This window comes from Triturus cristatus, chromosome 3_2, assembly GCF_964204655.1.
Source record: "Triturus cristatus chromosome 3_2, aTriCri1.1, whole genome shotgun sequence".
Taxonomy (NCBI): Eukaryota; Metazoa; Chordata; class Amphibia; order Caudata; family Salamandridae; genus Triturus; species Triturus cristatus.
Genome location: NC_140584.1, coordinates 259084288 through 259108409, shown reverse-complemented (window position 1 = coordinate 259108409; position 24122 = coordinate 259084288). Strand labels below are relative to the sequence as shown.

At 45.6% G+C, this 24122-nt stretch overlaps 1 protein-coding gene across 1 annotated transcript in view; it reads right to left on the bottom strand.

Annotated features, from left to right (window-relative positions):
- SMPDL3B (sphingomyelin phosphodiesterase acid like 3B) overlaps positions 1 to 23221 on the bottom strand; it is a 141243-nt gene extending 118022 nt beyond the window's left edge. The window contains exon 1 of the mRNA XM_085647571.1: positions 22838 to 23221. Coding sequence (XP_085503697.1) covers positions 22838 to 22901 — 64 coding nt within the window. The 5' untranslated portion in view covers positions 22902 to 23221. The remainder of the gene's footprint in view (positions 1 to 22837) is intronic.
- Between the last annotated feature and the right edge of the window lie 901 nt (positions 23222 to 24122).

The following is a 24122-nucleotide window of genomic DNA, read 5'->3' as shown; positions in this document are numbered from 1 at the left end:
GAAGAGCCCAGGCACTGGCAGGTGAAGTCTTTGATGACCATGAGCCTTTTTAATAGGAGGCAAGCTCAACTCAAGCCCTTGGAGAACCTTGGAAAGCAGGGTACAAAACGCAAAGTCCAGTCCTTTCACTCCCAGGACAGACGCAGCAGGCCAACACAGCAAAGCAAACAGCAAAGTGGCAGTCCCTCCTACAGCTTCTCCAGCTCTTCTTCCTGGCAGAATGTCCTCAGTCCAGAAGTGTTTTGAAGTTATGGTGTCACAGCTCCAGTATACCAGTTTCTGCCTTTGAAGTAGGCAAACTCCAAACGAAAGTTTTTGTAGTGCGCAACACCCTGACTTTCCCTACCCTGGCTCCAGATACACTGCTGTTGGGGGGGAGACAGTTTGAGTGAGGACAGGCACAGCCCTATTCAGGTGTCAATGACAACTCCTCCCACCACTCTAGTTCAGTAAGGGCCATCAACCTGGAGATGGGCCAACAGGATATGCAAGGCACCCCTTGGCTCCCTTTGTGTGACTGTCTAGAGCAGGGTTACTCATAGTACGTCCCACGGGCCGCCAGCGGCCCGGCAAGCCTTCCTCGGCGGCCCGCGGACCTTGCAGACATCCTACATGTGTTTTAAAAAATAAATTAAATAGTGTTAGCAAACACTGTCGGAGTGTCGGGTGCAGCAGCCCAGACTCTGAGACTCTGCTCTGTGGGGGCCGGGGGATTCCAGTGATTGTCAAAGTGCAGATGCAGGGGCCTAAGAGGTGAAATACAACACAGCTTTAACATGTAAATGGTCTTTTAAAGACCTGTGAAGTACTCGGGTGGGGCTGTGTGTGAGCGCTGGGAAGCTGTCTCAGTGCGGCTGTGTGTGTGCGTGCTGGGAAGCTGTCTCAGCCCGTGCTGAGGGCTGACACACACACAGGGTGAGATGACAGAGGGTGACGGAGGGAGCGAGAGGGAGAGGGAGGGAGGCAGAGGGAGGGAGAGGAAGGGAGACAGAGAGAGAGGTAGAGAGGAATGGGGAGGGAGGGAGACAGAGGGAGGGAGGGAGAGGGAGACAGAGGGAGAGAGACAGAGGGAGAGAGACAGGGAGAGATAGAGGGAGAGAGACAGGGAGAGATGGAGGGAGGGAGACAGACGGAGACGGAGGGAGGGAGATGGAGGGAGACGGAGAGAGGGAGAGGGAGGTAGAGGGAGATGGAGGGAGGCGGAGGGTGAAAGAGGGAGGGAGGGAGACAGAGGGAGGGAGACGGAGGGAGACAGGGAGGGAGACAGAGGGAGAGGGAGGGAGACAGAGGGAGACAGGGAGGGAGGGAGACAGAGGGAGAGGGAGGGAGACAGGGAGGGAGACGGAGGGAGAGAGACAGGGAGAGATAGAGGGAGAGAGACAGGGAGAGATAGAGGGAGGGAGACAGAGAGAGACGGAGGGTGGGAGACGGAGGGTGGGATACAGAGGGAGACGGAGGGAGGGAGAGGGAGGGAGGGAAAGGGAGATGGAGGGACACAGAGGGAGGGAGGGAGAGAGAGGGAGACAGAGGGAGGGAGAGAGAGGGAGACAGACAGAGGGAGAGAGACAGAGGGAGAGGGAGGGAGAGAGACAGAGGGAGAGGGAGGGAGAGAGACAGAGGGAGAGGGAGGGAGAGAGACAGGGAGAGATAGAGGGAGGGAGACAGAGAGAGAGAGACAGAGGGAGGGAGACGGAGGGAGGGAGGGAGATGGAGGGAGGGAGACAGAGGGAGACGGAGGGAGGGAGAGAGGGGGAGAGAGGGAGGGAGGGAGACAGAGGGAGGGAGACGGAGGGAGACAGGGAGGGAGACGGAGGGAGACAGAGGGAGGGAGGGAGATGGAGGGAGACAGAGGGAGGGAGGGAGACGGAGAGGGAAGGAGAGGGAGGGAGAGGGAAGGAGCGGGAGGGAGAGGGAAAGAGAGGGAGGGAGAGGGAGACAGAGAGAGAGGGAGACAGAGAGAGAGGGAGACAGAGAGAGAGGGAGACGGAGATGGAGAGAGACGGAGAGGGAGAGAGACGGATAGAAGGATAGAGGGAGGGAGACGGAGGAGGGAGGGAGACGTAGGATGGAGGGAGACGGAGGAGGGAGGGAGATAGAGGGAGAGAGAGAGATATGTGTATGCCTGGTCCGGTGGCTCAGTGGACGAAGGCGTCCGCTGCAGGGACCTGTGTTCCACCTCATGGTCACAGTTTATTTTTTTGCTCTAGCCCCGCCTCCTCCCCCAATGACCCCGCCCCCAAGGTGCGGCCCTCGGCCACAAACCACACTGTAAATTTGGCCCCCAAGAGAAAGTTTGTGAGCTCCCCTGGTCTAGAGTGATGCATAAGAGCCCAACTGTCAACCAACCGAGATGTGGATTCCACAGTAAGGCAGAGGCACAGAATGGATGAGCAAGAAAAAGTTCACTTTCTAAAAGTGGCATTTTAAAACACACAGTCTAAAAACCAACTTCACAAAAAGATGCATTTTTAAAATGTGAGTTCAGAGACACCAAACTCCATAGCTCAATCTGCACTTGAGAAATTGAGAAGGTCCTACACGCAGTTGTCAATATCTGTACAAAAACCTTATTCTCCACTAACTTCAGCTACAGTAAGCTGATGGTTAAAGGGGATGATGTCCCAAGCAGGGGTGGATACGGATCATTTTGGGGCTCATTCTGCCAGGGGTCTGTGGCTTCAAAAACTTTCTGGTATGGAGCCGGTTTGGAGTACATTCTCACGTCTACCGATTGGTCTAGAATTACTAGATTTAAGACCTTCTACTGCAAACCAATGCAACGTGGAGCAAAGACAGTGGTAGATATGCTTTGAGTTAACATCTTGTAATAAAATTGCAGAGATTGTGACAAGATAGTCCAATTTTATTAAAGACAAAGGAGGTGAATATTACCCTGCCTCTTTTGATGAAGCCCTCAGTAACCTCAGAATGGTAATGACTTCTCTGATTTTTGCTAGTTCCAGTCTCAACAACCCAAGCAACATCACAAGTCGTAGCAAATTTTTGCTAATTGACAGAGGAGTCTCACATTGACCAAGTATAAACTTGTAACAGGTGTTCACCTGGAACTAATTTTGAAAAACAATAAGATAAAACAGGGAAATCCTGTGCTGATTTAATCAAAATTGGGGAGTCCTTAGTCTAGACAAAAAAACATTCTGTCATGAGTAAATCTTAACAGGAAATTAATGAAAGAGTCAACCAGCAAGTTAGTCAATTCATCCAAATTGAATTCATTTCCGAAAAGACAATTGGAAGTATATACAACAGATAAGTTACACACGGTTAAGTGAGTGATGAGAAAGAGTTTATCTGCAGAACCCCAAGTGAGAAGATCCATAACCTACAGAACCCCAAGTGAGAAGATCCATAACCTAACAAAGTAAAGGAAGTGACAATGTATAAATAAAAGGGCATGCTGGAATAAGTCAAAAGACACCCAAGAGAATTCCTTACAAATTAGAACACCAGGGGAGATAGCTGGTGTGTTTGTGATGTCTTAGTTCTGTCTTTAGATGGTGTTTCTCGCTCACTAGTCTCAGCATGGTAATGACTTCTTTGATTTTACCCAGTTCCGGTCTCAACTACCCAAACAACATCATGCATCACAAAAACGATTGCAAAATGTCAGGGGAGTCTCATGTTTACCAAGGCCATTGCATTTTGGATGAGGATCACAGGAAGAAAGAGATCCTGTAGTTACTACTTGGATGCTTGTTATTCTTATTTTTCTGATTTTTGCTCGGACTCTGTAGCCATTAAGCAAAGAGGAAATTAATGCTAGACTGCACCTATTTATATTCTTTGTTGACCTTGTTTTTACCTTAGATGGCACATGTGTGGTCACATGCAGGGCCACTGTAATTATGTGGCAGGGGAGGACAAAATTATGCGGCAGGGTTGAGTAAATTGTGCTCGAAGAAAAAGGCAATTATGCTGCACATTTTGTGATAGTATTACTTCATTATTTTGTCAGTCAGTCAGTCAGTCAAAATTACTTTATTCGGTTCGTATCAAGAACCATAAAAGTACGAAACATCAAATACATACATTATAGATGACATTAAAAATAAACATTTACAAGTATATTTTAAAACAATGATAAAAATAAGACTTAGGCAGATTTAATCAGAGTTCAAAATTAAATATATACAACACTATGTCCACTTGATTTTTTTCCTTAGTCTCATCGCAATAGCCAAAAAGTTAGCTATGTTAAAAATCTCCCAAGTTGTGCCTAGCAGCTGGAGATACAAAAGAGCAGGTTTGTCTTGTCTAAATCCTTTATTTTTGATAAGGGGGATGATAAACTTTTTGCGAAGAGGGGACAGATGTTTACAAAAAAAGAGAAAATGGGCAGTATCCTTAAAGGAGAATCTGTCTCAAGAACAGATCTCCAAGTCCCTGTCCTTCATCAACCCTACCGATTCGGTGAACAAAAGATGGTATTTGTTCAGTCTAAACCTGGTCAATAAAAAGCGATGGTTCATGTTGTTCACTATAGACAGGTATGGTTCAATGCTATTGGAAGTAATGATTAGCTGATGGGCCTTTACTGTAGGTTTAGCTACCTCCGTTTCTTCTCTAGCTAAGTTTGTCCGAAGCTTGTGAGTGTCTTTCACCCATTTTATGTCCCCCTTTATCAAATTATTAGGGTTCTCAAATAATTCTGGGTGGCCTAATTCAATGGTTAAATTCTTAATATAGCTCAACCAAGGGATAGCTTTGCCGTGCTCAAGAGATAAACAGTCTTTTATAATTTCACGGTTTAACTCAAGTGCCGGATTTAGCCAGATTGATAGCCATTTTAATAAAGGGGCTAATGCTATCCGATCTGTTAAGTAATCAACCCCACATTCTTGATGGACAATGTAGCTGGCGGTTGCCTGGGGAAGTGAAAGGATGGATTTAAGGAACTTATCCTCTACCACCTGAAGGTCCTTTACATTTTTAATTCCCCACAGGTCCGCCCCGTACATGGCTATAGAAATACATTTGGCTGCATAGATATTCAATAGAGCCTGCAAAGGCTTCACCCCCAGTTTGCGAGCAAAATCCAGGACACCTAAAATTGACCTGGCAAAGACATTGCGTTTTGCTGCTAATTGGGGGGCCCATGTAGACTTATCATCAAAAATGACCCCCAGATATGGGAAACTGGTGATTTTGGATAGGACATGACCCTCACAAAGCATAGTCTTAGCTATCTTGGGTTTGCGACCTACAATCATAACATGGGATTTAGCGAAATTCACGCTTAAATCAAGTCTTTTCATAAAATCAGCTAATGTATCTAAAAGACTTTGCAGCCCTACTGCCGTACGCGCTAACAACGCGGCATCGTCTACATATAATAATGCAGGAATGGAATGCTTCCCTGCCCTGGGAATATCCTTACATGACTCAGTTAATGCAGTGGCTAGGTCGTTAATATAAAGAGTAAAAAGCAAGGGAGCTAAAATACAGCCCTGCCTAACACCATTGGAGATTCCGATCTTGCCAGTACAGTTACCCAAACGGTCGAATCTAACGGTGGCAGAGAGGTCTCTATGTAGATCTGCTAAGAAATAGACAATATTTTCATCAACGCCACACTTGAGAAGAAGTTCCCACAATTTCGATCGGTTCACTCGGTCGAAAGCCGATGATAGGTCCATAAAGGCAAGATATAGCGTCCCTTTCTTGACTAGGGTATATTTACCTATTAATAGGTGAAGATTTAGGCTTTGATCTATCGTGCCCCGTCATTTTCGGAACCCGTATTGTAAACAAGAAAGGGTGTTAGTATCATCCAACCATTCTGTAATTTTACGCAAGACTACTCGCCCCAGGACTTTAACAGCGGAATCAATAAGGGAGATAGGGCGGTAACAACTAGGGTCCCCTCGATTACCCTTTTTAAAAATGGGTATGATCACAGACTCGGACCAAGTGTCCAGAATGCCTGCGACACAGACCCTGTTAAAAATATTCATTAGAACTGTGGACCAAGTCTCAATGTCTGATTTAAAAAGGTCCGATGGGACGCCATCGGGACCTGGAGCCTTATTGCTCGTCATCTTACCGATGGCATCAGCCACCTTGCCCTTGGTAACCAATAAAGTATATTGATTCAAAGTGGGAAGGAGGGAATTAAATCCTCCATTTGTACCCACTTCATAGACTGATTTAAAATGAGAGCGCCACTGGTGTTCCCCAATTCCGCAATCTAATTGGTCATTGCTAGGGTCACGAAAAAAAGGTTTATTAACCACGGACCAGAACTTCGCACTATTTCGAAGGAGGTCAACGGAAGATAATTCTTCCCACGCATCCTCCCTGATCTCCTTTTTCCTTATTTCCAGAGTTTTATTATATTCTTTCCTTAGCTGGGCTACAGTGGACCGATTCACTGGTTTGCAGCTCAAGGCCGCCCTCAACTTTCTATTAGCCAGTGAACAATTTTTATCAAACCATCCCCATTCAGCCTTATCCATTGTTTTAGCAGGACACCGAAGATCTGCTGAGATCTGAGAGCAGATGGCAGAGTACGCCTCTAGTACTTCCACGTTCCCTGCTTCTAGGTCAAGGCACATAATCAACTCTGGGCCGACCTTCCTATGTAAGTTGGCAAAGAAATCATTGGGAATGACTTTATTCCATCTAATCCTGCGGCCCTGGTCTGTGGGGTGGATGTTAGATTTGTCCATTTTATCATGGGTTATAACAGATTTTAAAAGAGAGTGAGACAAAATGAGTGCCACAGGATTATGGTCACTAAAATGTGTCCAAACTGCTAAATATCCATTAATCCAGCCCCCCAGTGCTGTGCTGACAAAGATGTAATCGATCACAGAGTGCTTGCCGTTCCCTTTAAACGTGGGAATATTCTCAACCACCTTAGGTGGGAGTATCAGGCCATGGTCAGCAAGGATAATTTCCAGAAGGTCACCCTGTGGTGTGTGCTCAAAGTGCGTCTCCCTAGACTCTGTTGGCCCTAGGGGATCTGCCAATGAACAATTTTCTGAGCATCTGTGAATATTAAAATCACCATGATGATGATGAAACAATTATTCTCGTTATCCTCCTTAAATTTTACCAGAAAGCGATTTAATGCGGTGAGATGTTCAACCGCGGCGTCTCTATAATAAGAGTTATAAAAATTAACAATTAAAAAATCATCACTACCCCCATTCGGGGAGATTTGAACTGCCAGACAGTTACATGAACCAGTGTCGAGTTGAGTCAATGAGCCAGAAATGCTTGCTGAAATCATAGTGACCAAACCTCCCTTGGCCCTCCCCATGTTAGATGGAACCGCAGGCACATAAAAGCTGGTATAGCCATCTAAGGACAGAGTGTTATCAGTATCCCAGGTTTCTTGAAAACAAATTACTTCTCCAGAACATATAAGAACTCTCCAGGCTGGGTCGTCTATTTTATTTCTTAAGCCAGCTATGTTCCAGGTAACCAGCTTGCTTGAGGGGCCCACGGGACCATGAACAGGGCCATTGGTTACCGGTATCACTACATCGGGAACCACATGCCGAATTTCAGGGACAGTAGTTGCTTCTTGTGGCCCTAGTCACTCATTTTCATCTAAGGTGGAGAGAGCAGAATATCTATTTAAGACAGGGACAGCATAGTCATGAGGAGCACAACTCTTTGGATAGTCATTGTACATCCTCCTAATAAAGTCTGGGGGATAAAAAAACCCAGAGGAAGGACATTACCATACTCATGATTAATTCTAACTGAACCAGCCTGCCTCAAGATGTCCTCAACCAACCTAGGGGATCTGAAACTTATGACAATGCAATCACCGTCACAACACTTATTGGTCTTACCCACCCACGCTACTCTTCTTATCATCAGAAAATTACTATGTAAGTGTTGCCCCAAAACTGTTTTATTCGATAGATAGTGGAGGGCCTTGTTTTTTAGAGAGGTCCAATCCTCCCGGTTCCCATCCACTAGCTTGGGAACATTGGCTAAGATGATTGAGTAGGGGTAGGCCTCTGCAGGTAAATGTAATGACGGATCACTCCCAAGGGGCCGAGCTGGAGAAGAAGCCCTTCCCCTTGTGTCCTGTATGCGTGTATCTTTACCCCGAGCTATTTCTGCAACATTTGGTGGTCTGGGTATAATATTAGAACCTACACCCGAAGTGGTACAGGGTAATACAGGTTGTTGATGTGTAGTAATCATAGAGTCCAGCAAATTATCAACTGTAGTTGTACATACATTTAGTGAGTCAACTACCGAGGTGCTTGGCTCAACATTTAAGTCCTTCATGTTAAGATGTGACTCAATTTTGGTGATGCGATCCTCTATTCGCTTCAAGGTGGCCATTAGAGGTACGGTAAATAACTTAAGGCGGGCATCGAGAATTGTCGCTAGTTCTAGCCCCAGACTTTCAGTGACAATCTCAGGACCCCGGATCATACTGTCATTTGATCCCTCGCACATTGTCTCTCGAACTAACTCAGGAACACTGGTTTTACCCTGGGTCAACCCAGAAGCAGAGTTACTAATTCTCGAAATTTTTGCCTGTTTTCGATTTCCCAGGGGGTTATTTTTAGCCTTTCTTTTACCTGAAATAGTTTTACCCCCATTTAGTATTAGGTTCGAACTAGCTCTTGACTGTCTTGTTCTGATGGCCACAGGGGAAAGAGCAGAACTCGTTTTGGGTGATATTGCGGGTATAACAATATGGGTGCTCTTAATGCCTAACCCATTTTGAGATGTGCTAGGATGAACAGCGTCAAGGGGAGATTCACTAACAACAATATTTGTTGGAGGGGTAAGAGACAAAGTTTGCCTAGTTGGTTTTAAAGACAATCTTCGTTCCACCGAGGCAATTTCTTTAACTATGGCAGATTCAGCATGTTTCAGATAACTATCTAAAGTCCCCAGCCCCGCAGTTCTTTTACTTGACTTAGTATTCATTTTTCAACAGAGGCGGTATAAGGTAAAAGAACTGTGGGATAACAACCAACCACTTAGTCTCACAATTCAATAGTTAAACACAACAATACCAGGACAAGTAGTCCGCTTTGGAACCGCAGATAACGTCCTCAGGCTCAAAATAAAGGGGGTGGTCCCAGCCCAGCCTCAATCGGCCTCTGAGGGCCTAAGAGGGCCCGCCCTTTGCCTGGGCTTCGCCCAGGCGCCGCCCGCGCGCATCCCGCGCTGCGGAGCACCAGGCGCGGCTTTATGCTCCCCCGGCGCAGCCTGCTGACGTCAATGGCATGCGCCTGGGGAGAGCACTGGCCGCCGGGATGAGTAGTTCGGGCAAGCCGTTCCCCTCACGGCGGGATGGAAAGTGCAGAAAGGGCTGTGAATCGTTCCGTTAGCCGTTCCCCTCACGGCACTGGGCAAACAGGTGAGTAACTGACGAAAATCACAAGGCTGTTGGCTGTTGGCGCGTCTAGCGCTGCGGAGCACCAGGCGCGGCTTTATGCTCCCCCGGCGCTGCCTGCTGACGTCAATGGCACGCGCCTGGGGAGAGCACTGGCCGCCGGGATGAGTAGTTCTGGCAAGCCGTTCCCCTCACGGCGGGATGGAAAGTGCAGAAAGGGCTGTGAATCGTTCCGTTAGCCGTTCTCCTCACAGCACTGGGCAAACAGGTGAGTAACTGACGAAAATCACAAGGCTGTTGGCGCGTCCCGCGCTGCGGAGCACCAGGCGCGGCTTTATGCTCCCCCGGCGCTGCCTGCTGACATCAATGGCACGCGCCTGGGGAGAGCACTGGCCGCCGGGATGAGTAGTTCTGGCAAGCCGTTCCCCTCACGGCGGGATGGAAAATGCAGAAAGGGCTGTGAATCGTTCCGTTAGCCATTCCCCTCACGGCACTGGGCAAACAGGTGAGTAACTGACGAAAATCACAAGGCTGTTGGCTGTTGGTGCGTCCCGCGCTGCGGAGCACCAGGCGCGGCTTTATGCTCCCCCGGCGCTGCCTGCTGGCGTCAATGGCACGCGCCTGGGGAGAGCACTGGCCGCCGAGATGAGTAGTTCTGGCAAGCCGTTCCCCTCACGGCGGGATGGAAAGTGCAGAAAGGGCTGTGAATCGTTCCGTTAGCCGTTCCCCTCACGGCACTGGGCAAACAGGTGAGTAACTGACGAAAATCACAAGGCTGTTGGCTGTTGGCGCGTCATTATTTTGTCATTTTGAAAACTTAACACAGTCTGGGCATTAGTTGCATCTCATTTGTACCAGTATAACACCCAAACATAGCAATAAGCTACAGAAAGATGACCAGTCAAACTTTGCAAAGGGCCTTCCACTGTGCAGTAACACGTCACTGCGTTTTTAGTAACGTTTGAACCACTTGAGCTAGAAACATTTTTTTGGTAAAATCTGCAGATTATATGGCAGATGATAGATTATGTGGCAAATGGGGCAAATCTATAATTATGCGAAAATCGCTGATGCTGCACATTCACATAATTCCACTGACTAGTCATCTATGATATATTTTGTGTGCCTACAGGTGACTTAGAGCCATACCATACTGCATTATACAATGACAGGTCACACCATACCACAGCACACAAGGACAGGCAATACCATACTATACAATACAATAACAAGCCTTGCCATACCATAGTGTAACCTACTATACAATAACACGCCATACCATACTGTACTATACAAAGACAGGCCATATCATACGACAGTCCACACCATACCACACTATACAATTACAGGACCTACCATATAGAAGGACATCCCATACCATACTTTACAATGACAGGCCATACCATACAACGACAGGCCATACGTTACCATTCTATTCAATGATGGACCATACCATACAATGACAGGTACGACCGTACTAATCTATACTATACAATGACAGGCCTTACCATACAATAAATGACAGACCACACCATACCATACCATATAATGGCAAGCCATATCATGCTATACGTTACTATATGACAGGCCTTTCCATACCATACCATACAATGACAAACCATACAAAACATGCCACACTATACCATACAATACAATGACAGGCCATACCCTACCAGACCATACAAAATTTATCATACAATCTTATTTTATATATATATATATATATATATATATATATATATATATATATATATATATATATATATATATATATATATATATATATATATGTGTGTATATATATATATATATTCACTTAAAAAACCATAGGTTTCAGGCACGTTATAGTTAGAAATTATCATTTAAAAAACCTTAGAAATTTACTGAAAAAACCATAGGTTTTAGGGAAAGTTATATTTAGTTGGACATTTCACTCATACAAAATCAGAGAAATTCCCCCGTTATAGTTAGTTCAGCTAACTATAACTCGCGCCCTCCCAAATGCACTGCTGATGACGTCACATATTACATCACTCATGACATGGTCAGTGACATCACTGATTACATCACTGATGACATCTCAAATGACATAACTGATGACATCCTCCATGTGCTAATTTGATGCATCTCCTTACACCCTAATATAATCTTTGATAACACCTACTCTAAATTACAGACTGCCATTCTCAAAACCATAGACACTCCAACACCAGTAACTACATACCCACTCACTGATTCTTAGTTTACACACACATCCACTCACTCACCCGTACAGTCACTCATACTTATGGTCACTCAGAACAGGACTATCCTATGCACTCATACACCTATATAGACACTCACACACCGCCACTCATCCATAGAGGTACTCACACACCTAGTCAGTCATGCAAATAATTAATCACACTGCCATTTACTCACCTATACAGTTATACACACACCAGCTCCACTTCTGGCCCCGGGGACCCCATCCCCCAGGGCCTGGCCACTTCATTGGGGACTGTGGGGGGAGCCCCAATGCCCCATGGTCCCTGCTGGCTCCCTGCCTCCTGCGGGAGCTGGCATTGCTTTTCCACATGGGGAGCTGCTGACATGCAGCTCCCCGTCAGCAGCTCCCCGTGTGGAAAAGCAATCTGGTTTGATTTTTGAAAGCGAGAGCAGGTTTCCCTGCTCTCGCTTTCAAAACCCAAACCACTGTTTGCTATGGCAGGGCAGGAGCCGCACGGCTCCCGCCCTGCCATTGCAAACAGCACTGTCATGGGGGTGGGCACCCTGGGACACTGCAGGAGCCGGCCCTGGGCAGTGGCGGTCCCCAGTGCCATCACTGGCTCCAGGAGGAGGGCTGCGCGGCCTCCCTCCCAACATCTCCACAGCAGGAAGTGGTGGTCCCCAGGGCTCGACCTCTGCATTTGAATATTAGTGCCCCGGGGAGGCGGCGGTCCCCGGGGCATGTGGGGGGCTCGAGCCCCCCCAAAAGGTGTATTTATTTATTTTTTAAAACCCCGGGGGGTGGCGGTCCCCGGGGCAGCGGGGGCCGTGTGCCCCCTCGCTAAATAATTAATAAAAGACTCGGGGTGGTGGTCCCTGGGACTTGGGGGGCCTCCAAGGCCCCCCCACAGATTAAAAAAGAAGCCCCGGGGGTGGCGGTCCCCGGGGCTGCGTGCCCCCCGCAACTCATTAATATTGCCCCAGGAAGGTGGCGGTCCCAGGGGCAGTGTGGGGGGGATTGGTGCCCCCCCACACTTTTTTTTCACCTGTCCCACCCGGGGGGCTTCAATACAATGAAACCCGGGAGCCCGCGCTTTTCTAGGCTGGATTCGCGCACCCAGCGACAATTCGGCCAATTTAATTTTTTTGTAATGCTTTTTTGAGCCCTGGGGGTCCTTGTGGGCCCCCTGAGCAGGCCTAGGGGGTCAGGGGGTTTCTACCCTGCCCCCTTTTCTTGTTTTTTGCGTTTGTTTTTCTGTTTTCTTGTGCCTCGGTTACTGAGGCACAAGATGGCTGCCAACACTTCCTGGTTTGAAGTGTTGACAGCCAATTAGAATAAAGCTCGTGGTCGGGAGGGTCCGCGGATCCTCCGTGCCTCTAAATATCGAAACTTTTATTTTTAGACTTTCTCAGTAACTACTGTACGGATTTACACCATTTAAAAAAAGGGCGTTTTCTGAAACAAGCACTACCTTTTTGCCAAATTTGGTGTAATTCCGTTCAGCAGTTCGAGCTGTAGCCGTGTCTAAAGTTTCCTATGGGAAATTCATTTTTTGACCTCTTTTTTAAAAATTTCTGAGGAAGTACTGAACGGATTTACACCATTTTAAAAAAAAAAGGTCTCTTTCTGAAACAAGGGCTACCCTTTTGCCTAATTTGGTGTAATTCTGTTCAGCAGTTCGGGCTGCAGCCGTGTCTAAAGTTTCCTACCGAAAATAACATGGAGAAAACACGTGTTGGGACCCCCCTTGTTTCTCGGCCCCCGCTTGGCGAATCACCCCGAAACTTTCAGGATAGGAGCTGACCGGAGCGGGCCACAAGTTTTGAAAATTTCACGAAGATTCGTCAACCGGCGCCAAAGTTATTGGGGGAAAAAAAACGCTTTTCCTATGGAAACTAGGTCCTAACTATAACTATCTACTGGTGACCACCAGTAGATAATATATATATATATATCTATATATATATATATATTTTTTTTTCATTCTAATATAACAATCTATTTATACAAAAGTTGATCAGTATGGCTAAAAAAAACTGACAGACAATAGATCTTGCATAGGCAAAACCTATTAGCTTTATCAATCCATTATTCTTTTTCTATGCTTTCTGCCTGGTTCTGCAGGTTAATTGCAAATGTACCTTTCTTTGAACATGTGTGACACTATGAACAAACAGAAAAGTAGGGGGGGGAGCGCACTCCTATTAACCCTATGTACAAGTTTGAAAAAATAAATTTGATAAGGTGCTACAGTGTTATGCTTGCTGTCTGGTCAAGCATATGGGAATAAACAGAGAAAAGACTAGCCTGTAGGGTAGTATACACTGTGCACAGTACTACGGATTACTAAAGAACCCTATTAGTATAACAGCTTTTTTAGAACAAAATCATAAACTGATTGAGCAAATAAAGTGTTTATATGAATGTTTGCATTTTATGTCCAATTACACATAAAGTATATTCAAACCAACAGGGAAAATAATCATGCCACTATACAATCTTTGGCTAAATAAACATATCAACAAAATGCTACATCATAATCATTGCATATAGAAAACGTGCATGAACATTTTTAAGAGAGCCCGATGCATTTCGGGACTGGCACGTCCCTTCTTTAGGGGCAACCTGTGAACAAAAATATCTACATTACAAACCAGTTTATACAGTAGTTTCTTGAATACGCCACATGTGGAGACCATTACATATCAGCATGGTGTGTTAAGTATATTGGAGTTGAGGCAAACTCTGAAGGGGTGTAAACACCAATATGTGTTAGCATGGTATATCAGATGTCTAAACCGTGCTAATGATTAATAGTGCTGTTAGTGAAAACCAGATAGAAGAAGTGATACGATAGAAATACGCAGAATACAACGAGTAAATGTCTTAATCTTAGTAAACGCATGAATTTGAAGAATTCTGCCTGTACTTGTAGAGAAGTTGTGGTTTCAGTAGGTACAAATGACATTCCACTACCCAATACGGCTATTTCTTGTGGGTTTAGTGACTTAGTAGAGATGTTCATAACTAAGTCACTGTTTTGCCACTGCGGAGTGATTTGCCGCTTTTTTCTCTGTCCTCTCCGTGTTTTTCGTGATGAGGTATCATGGTTTGGTCTGGAGTGTCGGTACATTCTGGTTCCGCATTACAACTACTGCTACTAGACCCGCATTGACGTTCAGCTTGAGCATTTTCAAACCGGTAAGCATCTTTTCTCTAGCCGGATTTCTATTCGGTTTTATGAATTCAAAAAGGTCTACCGCTGGCTTACCATCGCTTTATTTCTTGTACATTCAATAGACTGACATCACGGCCACCACCTCTACTTGTATATTTCCTCACTTGGCTCAGTGCAACATATGCCCTTAGGGGTAAGTTTATAATTTTTACGATACATGGTAAAGTCTGATTTTAAATTGTCAGTTTGTTCGATAGGTTCATGTATCTCCGTGTTAACTTCATACAACCCGTTTTTTTTCAGCTTGCGTCGCATTTATTAGTCCACTGTTATGAAACTACTATTTTTTACTCGAGGTGAGCTCACCTCCATTTATATTCACATTGGAACCTTCACTCACCATTCCACCTTTTCTATTTTCACTCTCTTATCTAGTTACTTTGCAAACTTTGGGTAGATATCTTCACATTAAACCTAGTATCAGTTCACTAATGAATACATATTGTGACTCGTTGTATTCTGTGTATTTCTCTTGTATCTCTTCTTCTATCTGGTTTTCACTAACAGCACTATTAATCATTAGCACGGTTTAGACATCTGATATACCATGCTAACACATATTGGTGTTTACACCCCTTCAGAGTTTGCCTCAACTCCAATATACTTAACACACCATGCTGATATGTAATGGTCTCCACATGTGGCGTATTCAAGAAACTACTGTATAAACTGGTTTGTAATGTAGATATTTTTGTTCACAGGTTTCCCCTGAAGAAGGGACGTGCCAGTCCCGAAATGCATCGCGCTCTCTTAAAAATGTTCATGCACATTTTCTATATGCAATGATTATGATGTAGCATTTTGTTGATATGTTTATTTAGCCAAAGATTGTATAGTGGCATGATTATTTTCCCTGTTGGTTTGAATATACTTTATGTGTAATTGGACATAAAATGCAAACATTCATATAAACACTTTATTGGCTCAATCAGTTTATGATTTAGATCTAAAAAAGCTATTATACTAATAGGGTTCTTTAGTAACCCGTAGTACTGTGCACAGTGTATACTACCCTACAGGCTAGTCTTTTCACTATGAACCAACAGCCAGAAGAGCGACTGCAGAATAAAGCCTACTTTGTCTTTAATCAAATCAGGACTCTCCTTAACCAACCAGCTATGAGAATCTGCAAGCTCTAAATCAGCCCCCCCCCCTCCCGCCCCCCAGTTTCACTTACAGCTAGAGATAGAAAGCAGATGACTAAAACCTATACCTGCAGTAATTAGGTTGGTAGCGTTTGGAAGGAGCAGACGCCATATCGTGGAGCCTTGGGTGAAAATAGATTATTTTCAAAAAGTACCAGATAAGCAAACCACCTTCATTGTGTTAACAACTTTTATCTAACAGCGCCTCTGAATGGTTAACAACAGTGAAATGGTCCTATCAGACAATGCAAAACAAAGGATAAACAGATTTAATCAGCATTTCCACGTGACCACTGCTGACCAAAAAGTGAACATTTTCTGTCCTCTCTTCCAAATATACACGAGCACTTCTTCTCAGCACTTTTCCGCACATAATAGAACAGCAATCATATGTAATTAATGTATATATAGTATTCACCTTCAATTCAATATGATTTTTTTTGCATTCAATTGTGTTTCTGTGTGTGATATTAATTGTGTGTACTCTTCCTGCTCTAAGTATTGATATTGACCCCTACCCTTAGGATAGGAGGATATTGATTACATGTATAGGATCAGGATATGCTGATAAAATCTGTTTATCCTTCGTTTTGCATTATCCGATAGGACCATTTTGTAGTCTGTATCGCCTTGTACCCAGGTGCTTAGGCTGTGTGGGTTACCCCATTGTTTTGTAATGGTTAACGACAGTGGTCAATAGTAAAACAAGGACATGTTGTGAGAGACCAGGCTTCTCAGTGGTAGGAAGCACCTGATGGGAGTGACTCTGCCCAAACCCTATCTGCCTTATAGAGAGGCCTGAGCTATTGTGAAGTCTCTCTGCATGGTATAACACGGTGTATTTTACTATGTCTGAGATGTTGCCATGTTTCTTCTACTACTTACAATCAACCTATAGATATCCTGTGCTCTTTCTCTAATGCAAACCAAAAGTGACCCTCAAAATCCTCCGCTCCCGCTTTCCGATAGGTTTACATATTCATCATACTTCATGGCTGGCCAAAGTCAACATGGTCTATTCGATATGAAACAGAATAACCAAAACAAACAAAAACAGATAAAAAATATATATATGGAAAAGTTAATTTCCTAGCAAATGGGAATATGAAACAATCAGAAATGTTGGAACACCCACAAAAATAGCCCATAAAAGCTTTTGCTTTTACTGACCCAAGTTGTCTGCAAATATTAAGAGGTTGCGTATGGGCAGGCCTTGGTCTTTGCTCATCCTAAGGGTTCCAAGGCCCCTCTGACAGTACTCATTAATTCACTGATAAAAATAGATCTCTGGCCTTGCATGGCGCTCAAGGAGAAGAAATTGCCACCTCGGCTGTCTAGCACTGCAGTCATATATGCAGCTAAGAATCCAACACGGAAGGGTCCAGTTTAAAAGTCACAGAGGCCACGAATAGAACCTCCAGCCCAAACTTCAAAAGCAGACTTGTGTCACCGGGAGCCTTGGGGGCATTTAACATACGAGTCACGCGCCACTACTGATTACAGAACTGCTGTGACTGACGGCGCTGCATCAGTTCGGAAAACTACAAAATGAGGAAAACGTTGTCCTTGAAAAAGGACAGTTAATAAGCACTGAGAAAAGTGGACAGGGCACGAAAGGAAATAGAAGAAAAGCGGTGAGGAGAGGAAGGGTGATGCGTAAAGGGTGGGAAAGATCATAGGGGCATATCAACAAGCAGGCGATAAAAAATTATCGCCGCTTTTGCGGCCGTTTTCGGCCGAAAAGCGGCGATAATTTTATCGCCTAATCAGCAAGGTCACGCTATCGCGTGAAACCTTGCTTTAGCGTCAGGATTCCTAACGCCCAGCTTTGCATCTCTAATGAGATGCAAAGTGGGCGTTCCTGACCTGGCATGACAGGAGAAATGTCGCTAAGCGACATTTCTCCTATCAGCAAGCCTAACGCTATGAAGCATAGCGTCAGGAAAAGTAGCGATAACACCTGTTATCGCTACTTTCCTAACACCTGCTTCAGGACTGACTTGGCCATGATATCCTATGGAAGGAGGATATCATGGCTAAGTTTGTGAGTCCCTATCAACAAGCTAACGTGAGATTATCGCTGGGTTTCCAGCGATAATCTCACGTTAGCCAGTTAGCGCCAGGATTTTTATCGCTGAGGAGATAAGCGTTGCTAATAGCACGCTATCTCAGCGATAAAAATCGGCACTAGCCGGCGATAATTATCCTGGCGCTAAGTGCGCTCAGCGATAATTATCGCCGGTTGTTGTTGATATGCCCCATAGAAAGTAGGCAGCGCTAGAGATGCTTGGAACCCGTGGCAGTTGATCTACCGAGCTACAAGAAGGTGTAGAGGTGCTCGGGAATAGAGAGGGATTCTGGGGGAGTGCCACCATGATATTTGAGTGAGTAGATGTACCTGGGTAAAGGTGAGGTTGAGGTATGAGTATAGATGGTGCAGACAGTAGACGTACGAGGGTATGAGCAGAGGTAAATGTAGGGACAGAGGTGCTAGGATAAAGGCACAGAGAGATAGAAGGGAAGAAGCAGAGGAAAGGCACTAGTGGACAGAGGGGCACAGGTACTAGGGTATAAGTAGTGGGGCAGGTGGTAGTGCATTGGGAGGGCTACTGGTAGTAGAGTAAGGGTGGAGCAGAGGTGCTACGGTACATGGGCGTAGGAAGTGTGGGGGACGCGGGGGATATATCCCCCCCAGATTTTGGAGTGGGGGGGACACGGGGGACAAGGGTGGGGGGGACGAGGGGACAAAGGAATTTCCCCTCTCCCTTCTGTTATCGCAGGGCCATTAGCACGCGAAAGCGCTACCTAATGGCCCTGCACTTGACCTGCCTGGAGTCAGAGGCCACCCGCCCTCTGCCTTTTGTTATGCTGCAGGAAGGCTCAGCCGTTCTGGGAAGGGCAGAGAACGGAGAAAAAAATAAACGCTGTCTCTCTTCCTTCATGGCAAAGGACCGTGTCCACTACTCCTGATCTGCCTCTGGCGGCTGCCCTCCTCTCTTTATTCCTCCATCTCTTTCTGTCTCTGTCTCGCTCCTGCTTACGTGCTGATTTCAAGAGGCAGCTCTTAAGGTACTCTCTCTTGCCTCTCCTTTTCTTTATTTGTTCCCCTGTGAAATTGATCCAAAAAAGGCTGAACACTTTGGCTGTAAATGTCCTCATTTTCTGACCGTTTTCTATTGAAAAGAAAAACCTCGGAATGGAGAGAAAAAATAGTTAAGTACCTAAATAAAGCAATACAGAGTGGACAGCAGACAGGCCAGACTGTTATTTACACCCACACACATTAGAGCCACTTTACAGAGTTTGCCAGTGAAAGCGCTACTTTCTTTTTATCTTCTTTCTTTGAACAACATTGTTTTCCCAGGGTGGGTAAGTGCGCCATTCCTAAAAGGACTGCAATACCTGGTTGATGGGTAGAGTGGAAACGTTTAATATGATCGTTTTCAACTTTTTAATTATTTTAGCTTCTAAAATGCGGCTCTGTGTTTGGGGATGTGGTCTTTTTTAAACCAAACTGCATACATTTTGAAAGGATATAACCAATGGACATTGAAAGAGGTCCCTTCCTGGTCCTGTAGCCATGTCTTGAACTTTTCAGGCAAAATCACTTACTGATTTCTGAATAATGAGTTTAAAACCGTTAAGGTAACCATGTTTTTTTCTGATTACAGTTCACATGCTTTGCTTATTCTTGCATTCCCTATGAGTGTTTGCTTTTTCCAGGGTGTTATTCATTTTTTTTCAGGCAGCATTTTACTGTTGTCTAAAGCATAATTTGAATTTAGTCGCAGCACAATTGAGTTGTGCTGAAGGCAGTGCGAGTTTCTCTCAGTGGGGCAGTATGGTGTTCATTGTGGGAGAGAATGTGGCACTCTGGCCAGAGCTGCTGAATTTGGAACTGGAGAACCATGTTCAGACCTTCATGACCAGTTCACCATACCGCACTCCTGACAGAGCTTATTCCGATGCTACACCTTAGAAGGCCAGATAGACCTTAGAAGCCCAGGTGTCTTAGCACCCGCAGGTGGACCTGTCCACCACAATCCATACTGCAGTTCACTTCCAGTCTTACGGGCAGGCATATGAAGAAGCACATCCTAGATCGACAGTGAATCTGTCACTGAGGTCACAAGACCCTTGAGGCCAGTCCACCTCACCCATTGGTACCTCCATTGGCCTTTTTCCAGCACCAACAGTGCAACTTGCCAGGGGTTGGCAATGTAGGATTTGCATGCACACCAAACTTAGGGGGTGATTATAATGGCAGTGGGACCGCCACGTCACCCCGTCGGTGGCGGTCTCACCGCCATTGGTGACTGCATCACAGCCCGCCATATTACAATGGCGGGTGGTTATCTGGCGGTCGGAAAGACCAACCACCACGCACCCGACGGGCTTCTTGAGCCCGCCGGTGTGGTGGAGGGGCTCGTGGTTCCTACAATGCTGGTGGTGCCTACCATGCACCGCAGCAGGGATTACGATGTCCCTTACCCGCCAGCTTATCAATGGCGGTTCACCTGCCATGGAAATGCTGGTGAAAGGGACATTGGGGGCCCGTAGCAGGCCCCTTTACCCCTGGCTCCCAGACATGGGTCCTGGGGGGCATCTATGATGCCCCACAACATATCACTGCACCATGTGGCAGGCACCGATATATATTTAACATGTTCCTTTCTTTTTAACTTTGCGGCGGATGATGCAGCCAGCAGCACCTGCTGCAATGTAAAAGATAGGCACTGCGAACACCGTAGTGGCAGTCGCATTGAAATGCCTATCGTGGGGCCTCCACATTGAAGGCCAGCGGTCCCATTCCCCGATTCGATGGCGGTGGTACTGAAGTCCGCCTGCCATCGTAGTCAGCCCCTAAGTTTGCATTTTATGAATATGATTCAGCGGGAAATAAATTGATGTTTGCAATTTAATTGACTTTGGTTGGCCTCTTATCTATGAGATTTCCCTGTTGAATGTGCCTTTACATTATACATTTTCGGTTGTATGAATTGATTGCATACTACACTCCTACAGGTATTAATTTGAGTGTCATTAGGAGTGTCTGGGACCAATTGTTTTCTTAGGAATTGTTTTCTTTACTAACCTTTGCAAAGGGCCCTAAACTTCACAGCAACACAAGTCACATTTCTTTTAGTAATTTGGGATCAGTTTAGATTATGCAGCAGATGATGTATTATGTGGCAAATATGATACAGCTATAGTTAAGTGGAAAACATTTTTCCACTTAATTTTGCCCCAACATTGTAACTGATCAATTTGTAAGTTCCCCAAACCCAAAAGTCGAGTTTGGGCACACTTTGCATTTTAAAAGCAGCCCTATAACACAGGGCTACTTTTAAACTGACCTCAGGCTTCAGCAGTGCACACATGCAAGCGCAGAAAGGGCTGCTGGCCTCTAAACTGCCATGTCTTATTATATTCTAGGGACTTAAAAGTAGTTCTAATCCCCCTGCCCTATTATGTACTAGGGCCTTATAGGAGAGGTCATGCCAATCATGGGGTACCCTAACCCATAGTGCACCCTAGTGTATGTAGGTGTTTTCACTGTATTTTTAAGTGCCTCTTTCAGAATAGCACTGGCTGTTTAGGCAGAGGCCAGGGTCAGTCAGTCAGTTACCACCAGTACCAGTCAGCAAAAAGTTGGGGAGTGCCTAGGGCGGCTTTAAAACACTAGAGAAACATAAACTCAGAATGTAAAACATAACACCATGGTTAGGGGGTTCTCTTCAATAATCAGAATTGATTTCTGTCCTAATGAACCCATTTTCCAACATTAGGATAGGGAAAGACTGGGGAAAAATCATAACGTTCTAATCTATACATTGAAGTTTTTATGCAGCTCTTTGATGACGGTTAATAGCTCACTGTTCAATGTTAGGATTTTAACTTATAAACTTCAAATACCAAAAGAATATCTCAGACAAAAGCAGTAACTCACTGACCTTTTGAATTAAAACTTTCACTAGACAAGCCTTCGATCTCTCTCAAAAAAAGAACATTAATCACCAAAGTTATCTTCACATTTTTATTGTTGCCTGAAAATTGCTGGAGACCAGGAATGCAGCAGCAGGTACTTTTCAAACCATAATGCACTTGCAAACACGACGCCCCCACCCTAAGTCAGCGGTCTTTGTTTGCTTTGTGCATTAAGATGCAAGATTCATATATATGTTTTTTTTAAACATTTGGTCTCATTACTATATGAATGTAAATAACAATAAAGCATACGTGCAAACTGTGACTACATGCCTGTTTTTCTCAATATTTCACTTCGAAAGTATGCAATTGTATTTGTTTAACGGGTGGTGATTTGTATAGGGTCACTGGAAAGTGCACAAGGTTGTCCCTGTCCCCCCCAGAATTTTAGTGTCTCCTACGCCCCTGCTACGGTATAAGGCAGAATGAGAAGTAAAAGGGTACAGGCAAGAGCAGAGGCAGTAGGGCAGAAGCTGTAGCACAGGTACGGGGTACTGGCATGGGTAAACGCTTTAGGGTACAGGCAGGAACAGTAGAAATACGGTAGATCTAGATGTGGTGGGTGTAAGCAGCAGGAGAGGTTGTGGGGTAATGTGTGGGGTGGTTGTACTAGGGAGGAAGTAGGGGTAGACGTATTAGAGGGTATAAACTGGGGGAGCGGTCCTGAGGTATAAGCAGGGACAAAGAGGCATGAAGCAAAGAAAAAACGTCTTTGAAGGGTAAGTGTCTTTGGTTAGGAGGAGTTCTTACATAAAGCGGAGATAAAGATTTGGAAGAACGGGGCACAGCGGTATTTCCATAGAAATGAAACGTATAATTGTCGCAATCCCGGTAAAAAGTAGTATAGAGATTATTTCGGCCTGAAGAGATGCCAGAGGACAGCAAGGGCCTAGATTATTATTCTTTTTCTGTTTTACCTGTGGCAGCAGCCGCAGGGGCCCAGCAGTGCAGCAGCAAGAGCAGGAACCCGCGGAGCTCCATGGCGCGCGCAGCTCTCCCCGCTCTGCGGCCGCGCAGCTCCCGGGATCGGGTTAAGAGAGCTCCGGGGCGCGGCTGCCACCAGGCGAAGTCCAGCCCAATTCAGCGTGAGCCATGAGGCCTCCCTGCCCCGGGCTCGGGCACTCCTGGGTGAAACGAGTTGAGGGATGCGTTATCTACTCTTGCCAGATAGGAATCAGTGCCAGCACCGGGAAGGCAGCAGCGATCCAAGGGCACGCCGTGGCCTCGGGGTCACAAGTCAGTGTGAAGCGCGATATGACTCTGTGTGTGATCTTGTCGCCGAAACCAGAAACGCCGCAAACAATCCGCTCTCTCTCGCAGAGAATTTCCTAACAAATAATGACACACCGTTGCCCGTTCAAGACATAGGTGCGAGTTTTGAAAGCGGAAGATACAGTGATTGCCAGGGACTACATGTGGCAATCACCTGGCAGCAAAATACACTTGAAAAAACGCACACTGGCTCGTGAGGAATTCTCTGAATCACTCGGAGAAACAACGAGGCGCAGTTATATAAACCGTATTTAATTGTCAGTTAAATGTAGCTGTCTATTCTGAATACATCGTAACTGGCAAAGGCTGCAGGTACCGCGACAGGAGGTGGCAGTGAGCCTGCGGAGGGGAGGGGATGTGTTCCGTCTGCTGGACTGCCGACTTTGGTGCTGGAAACCAGGGTTCGAGCCTCGGGGTCGCGACCACATCCTGTGATTCTGGGCAAATCACTTAATCTCCCCGTGCCTGAATGTGTAATGTAAATACGGTGCTCTTGTAAAGCGCTCCAATACCTTCGGGTCGAGTTCGTGCTATATAAATATGCAAAAAAAAAAAAGAGGCGAGAGCCAGCCTCGGATTGCAATTGAATTTATATAGCGCTACAACCCCTGACGGGGCTCCAAGCTCTTTTCGGCGAGTGGGACACAAAAACGGATCAGTGGTGGTTTAGGACTGTGCAATTTGAGCGTTAATTTGTGAGACGGTTAGTTGGATTGAAAAGGATAATGGGGGATAGAAGAGGGAAGGGTCTAGAAAGTGTCTATCAGTGATCATAGCAGGAAGATGGAGAAGGGAAGAATCTTCGCAAATGGATTAGGGAGATTATAGTTGTGAAATTAGTTTTGGGATGTGTCAAAGGGGAGATAGGTGCGGGAAGAATTTAGAAGGGTTGTTGGGAGATTATAGTCTTAACATAAGGTTTCTGGTGAT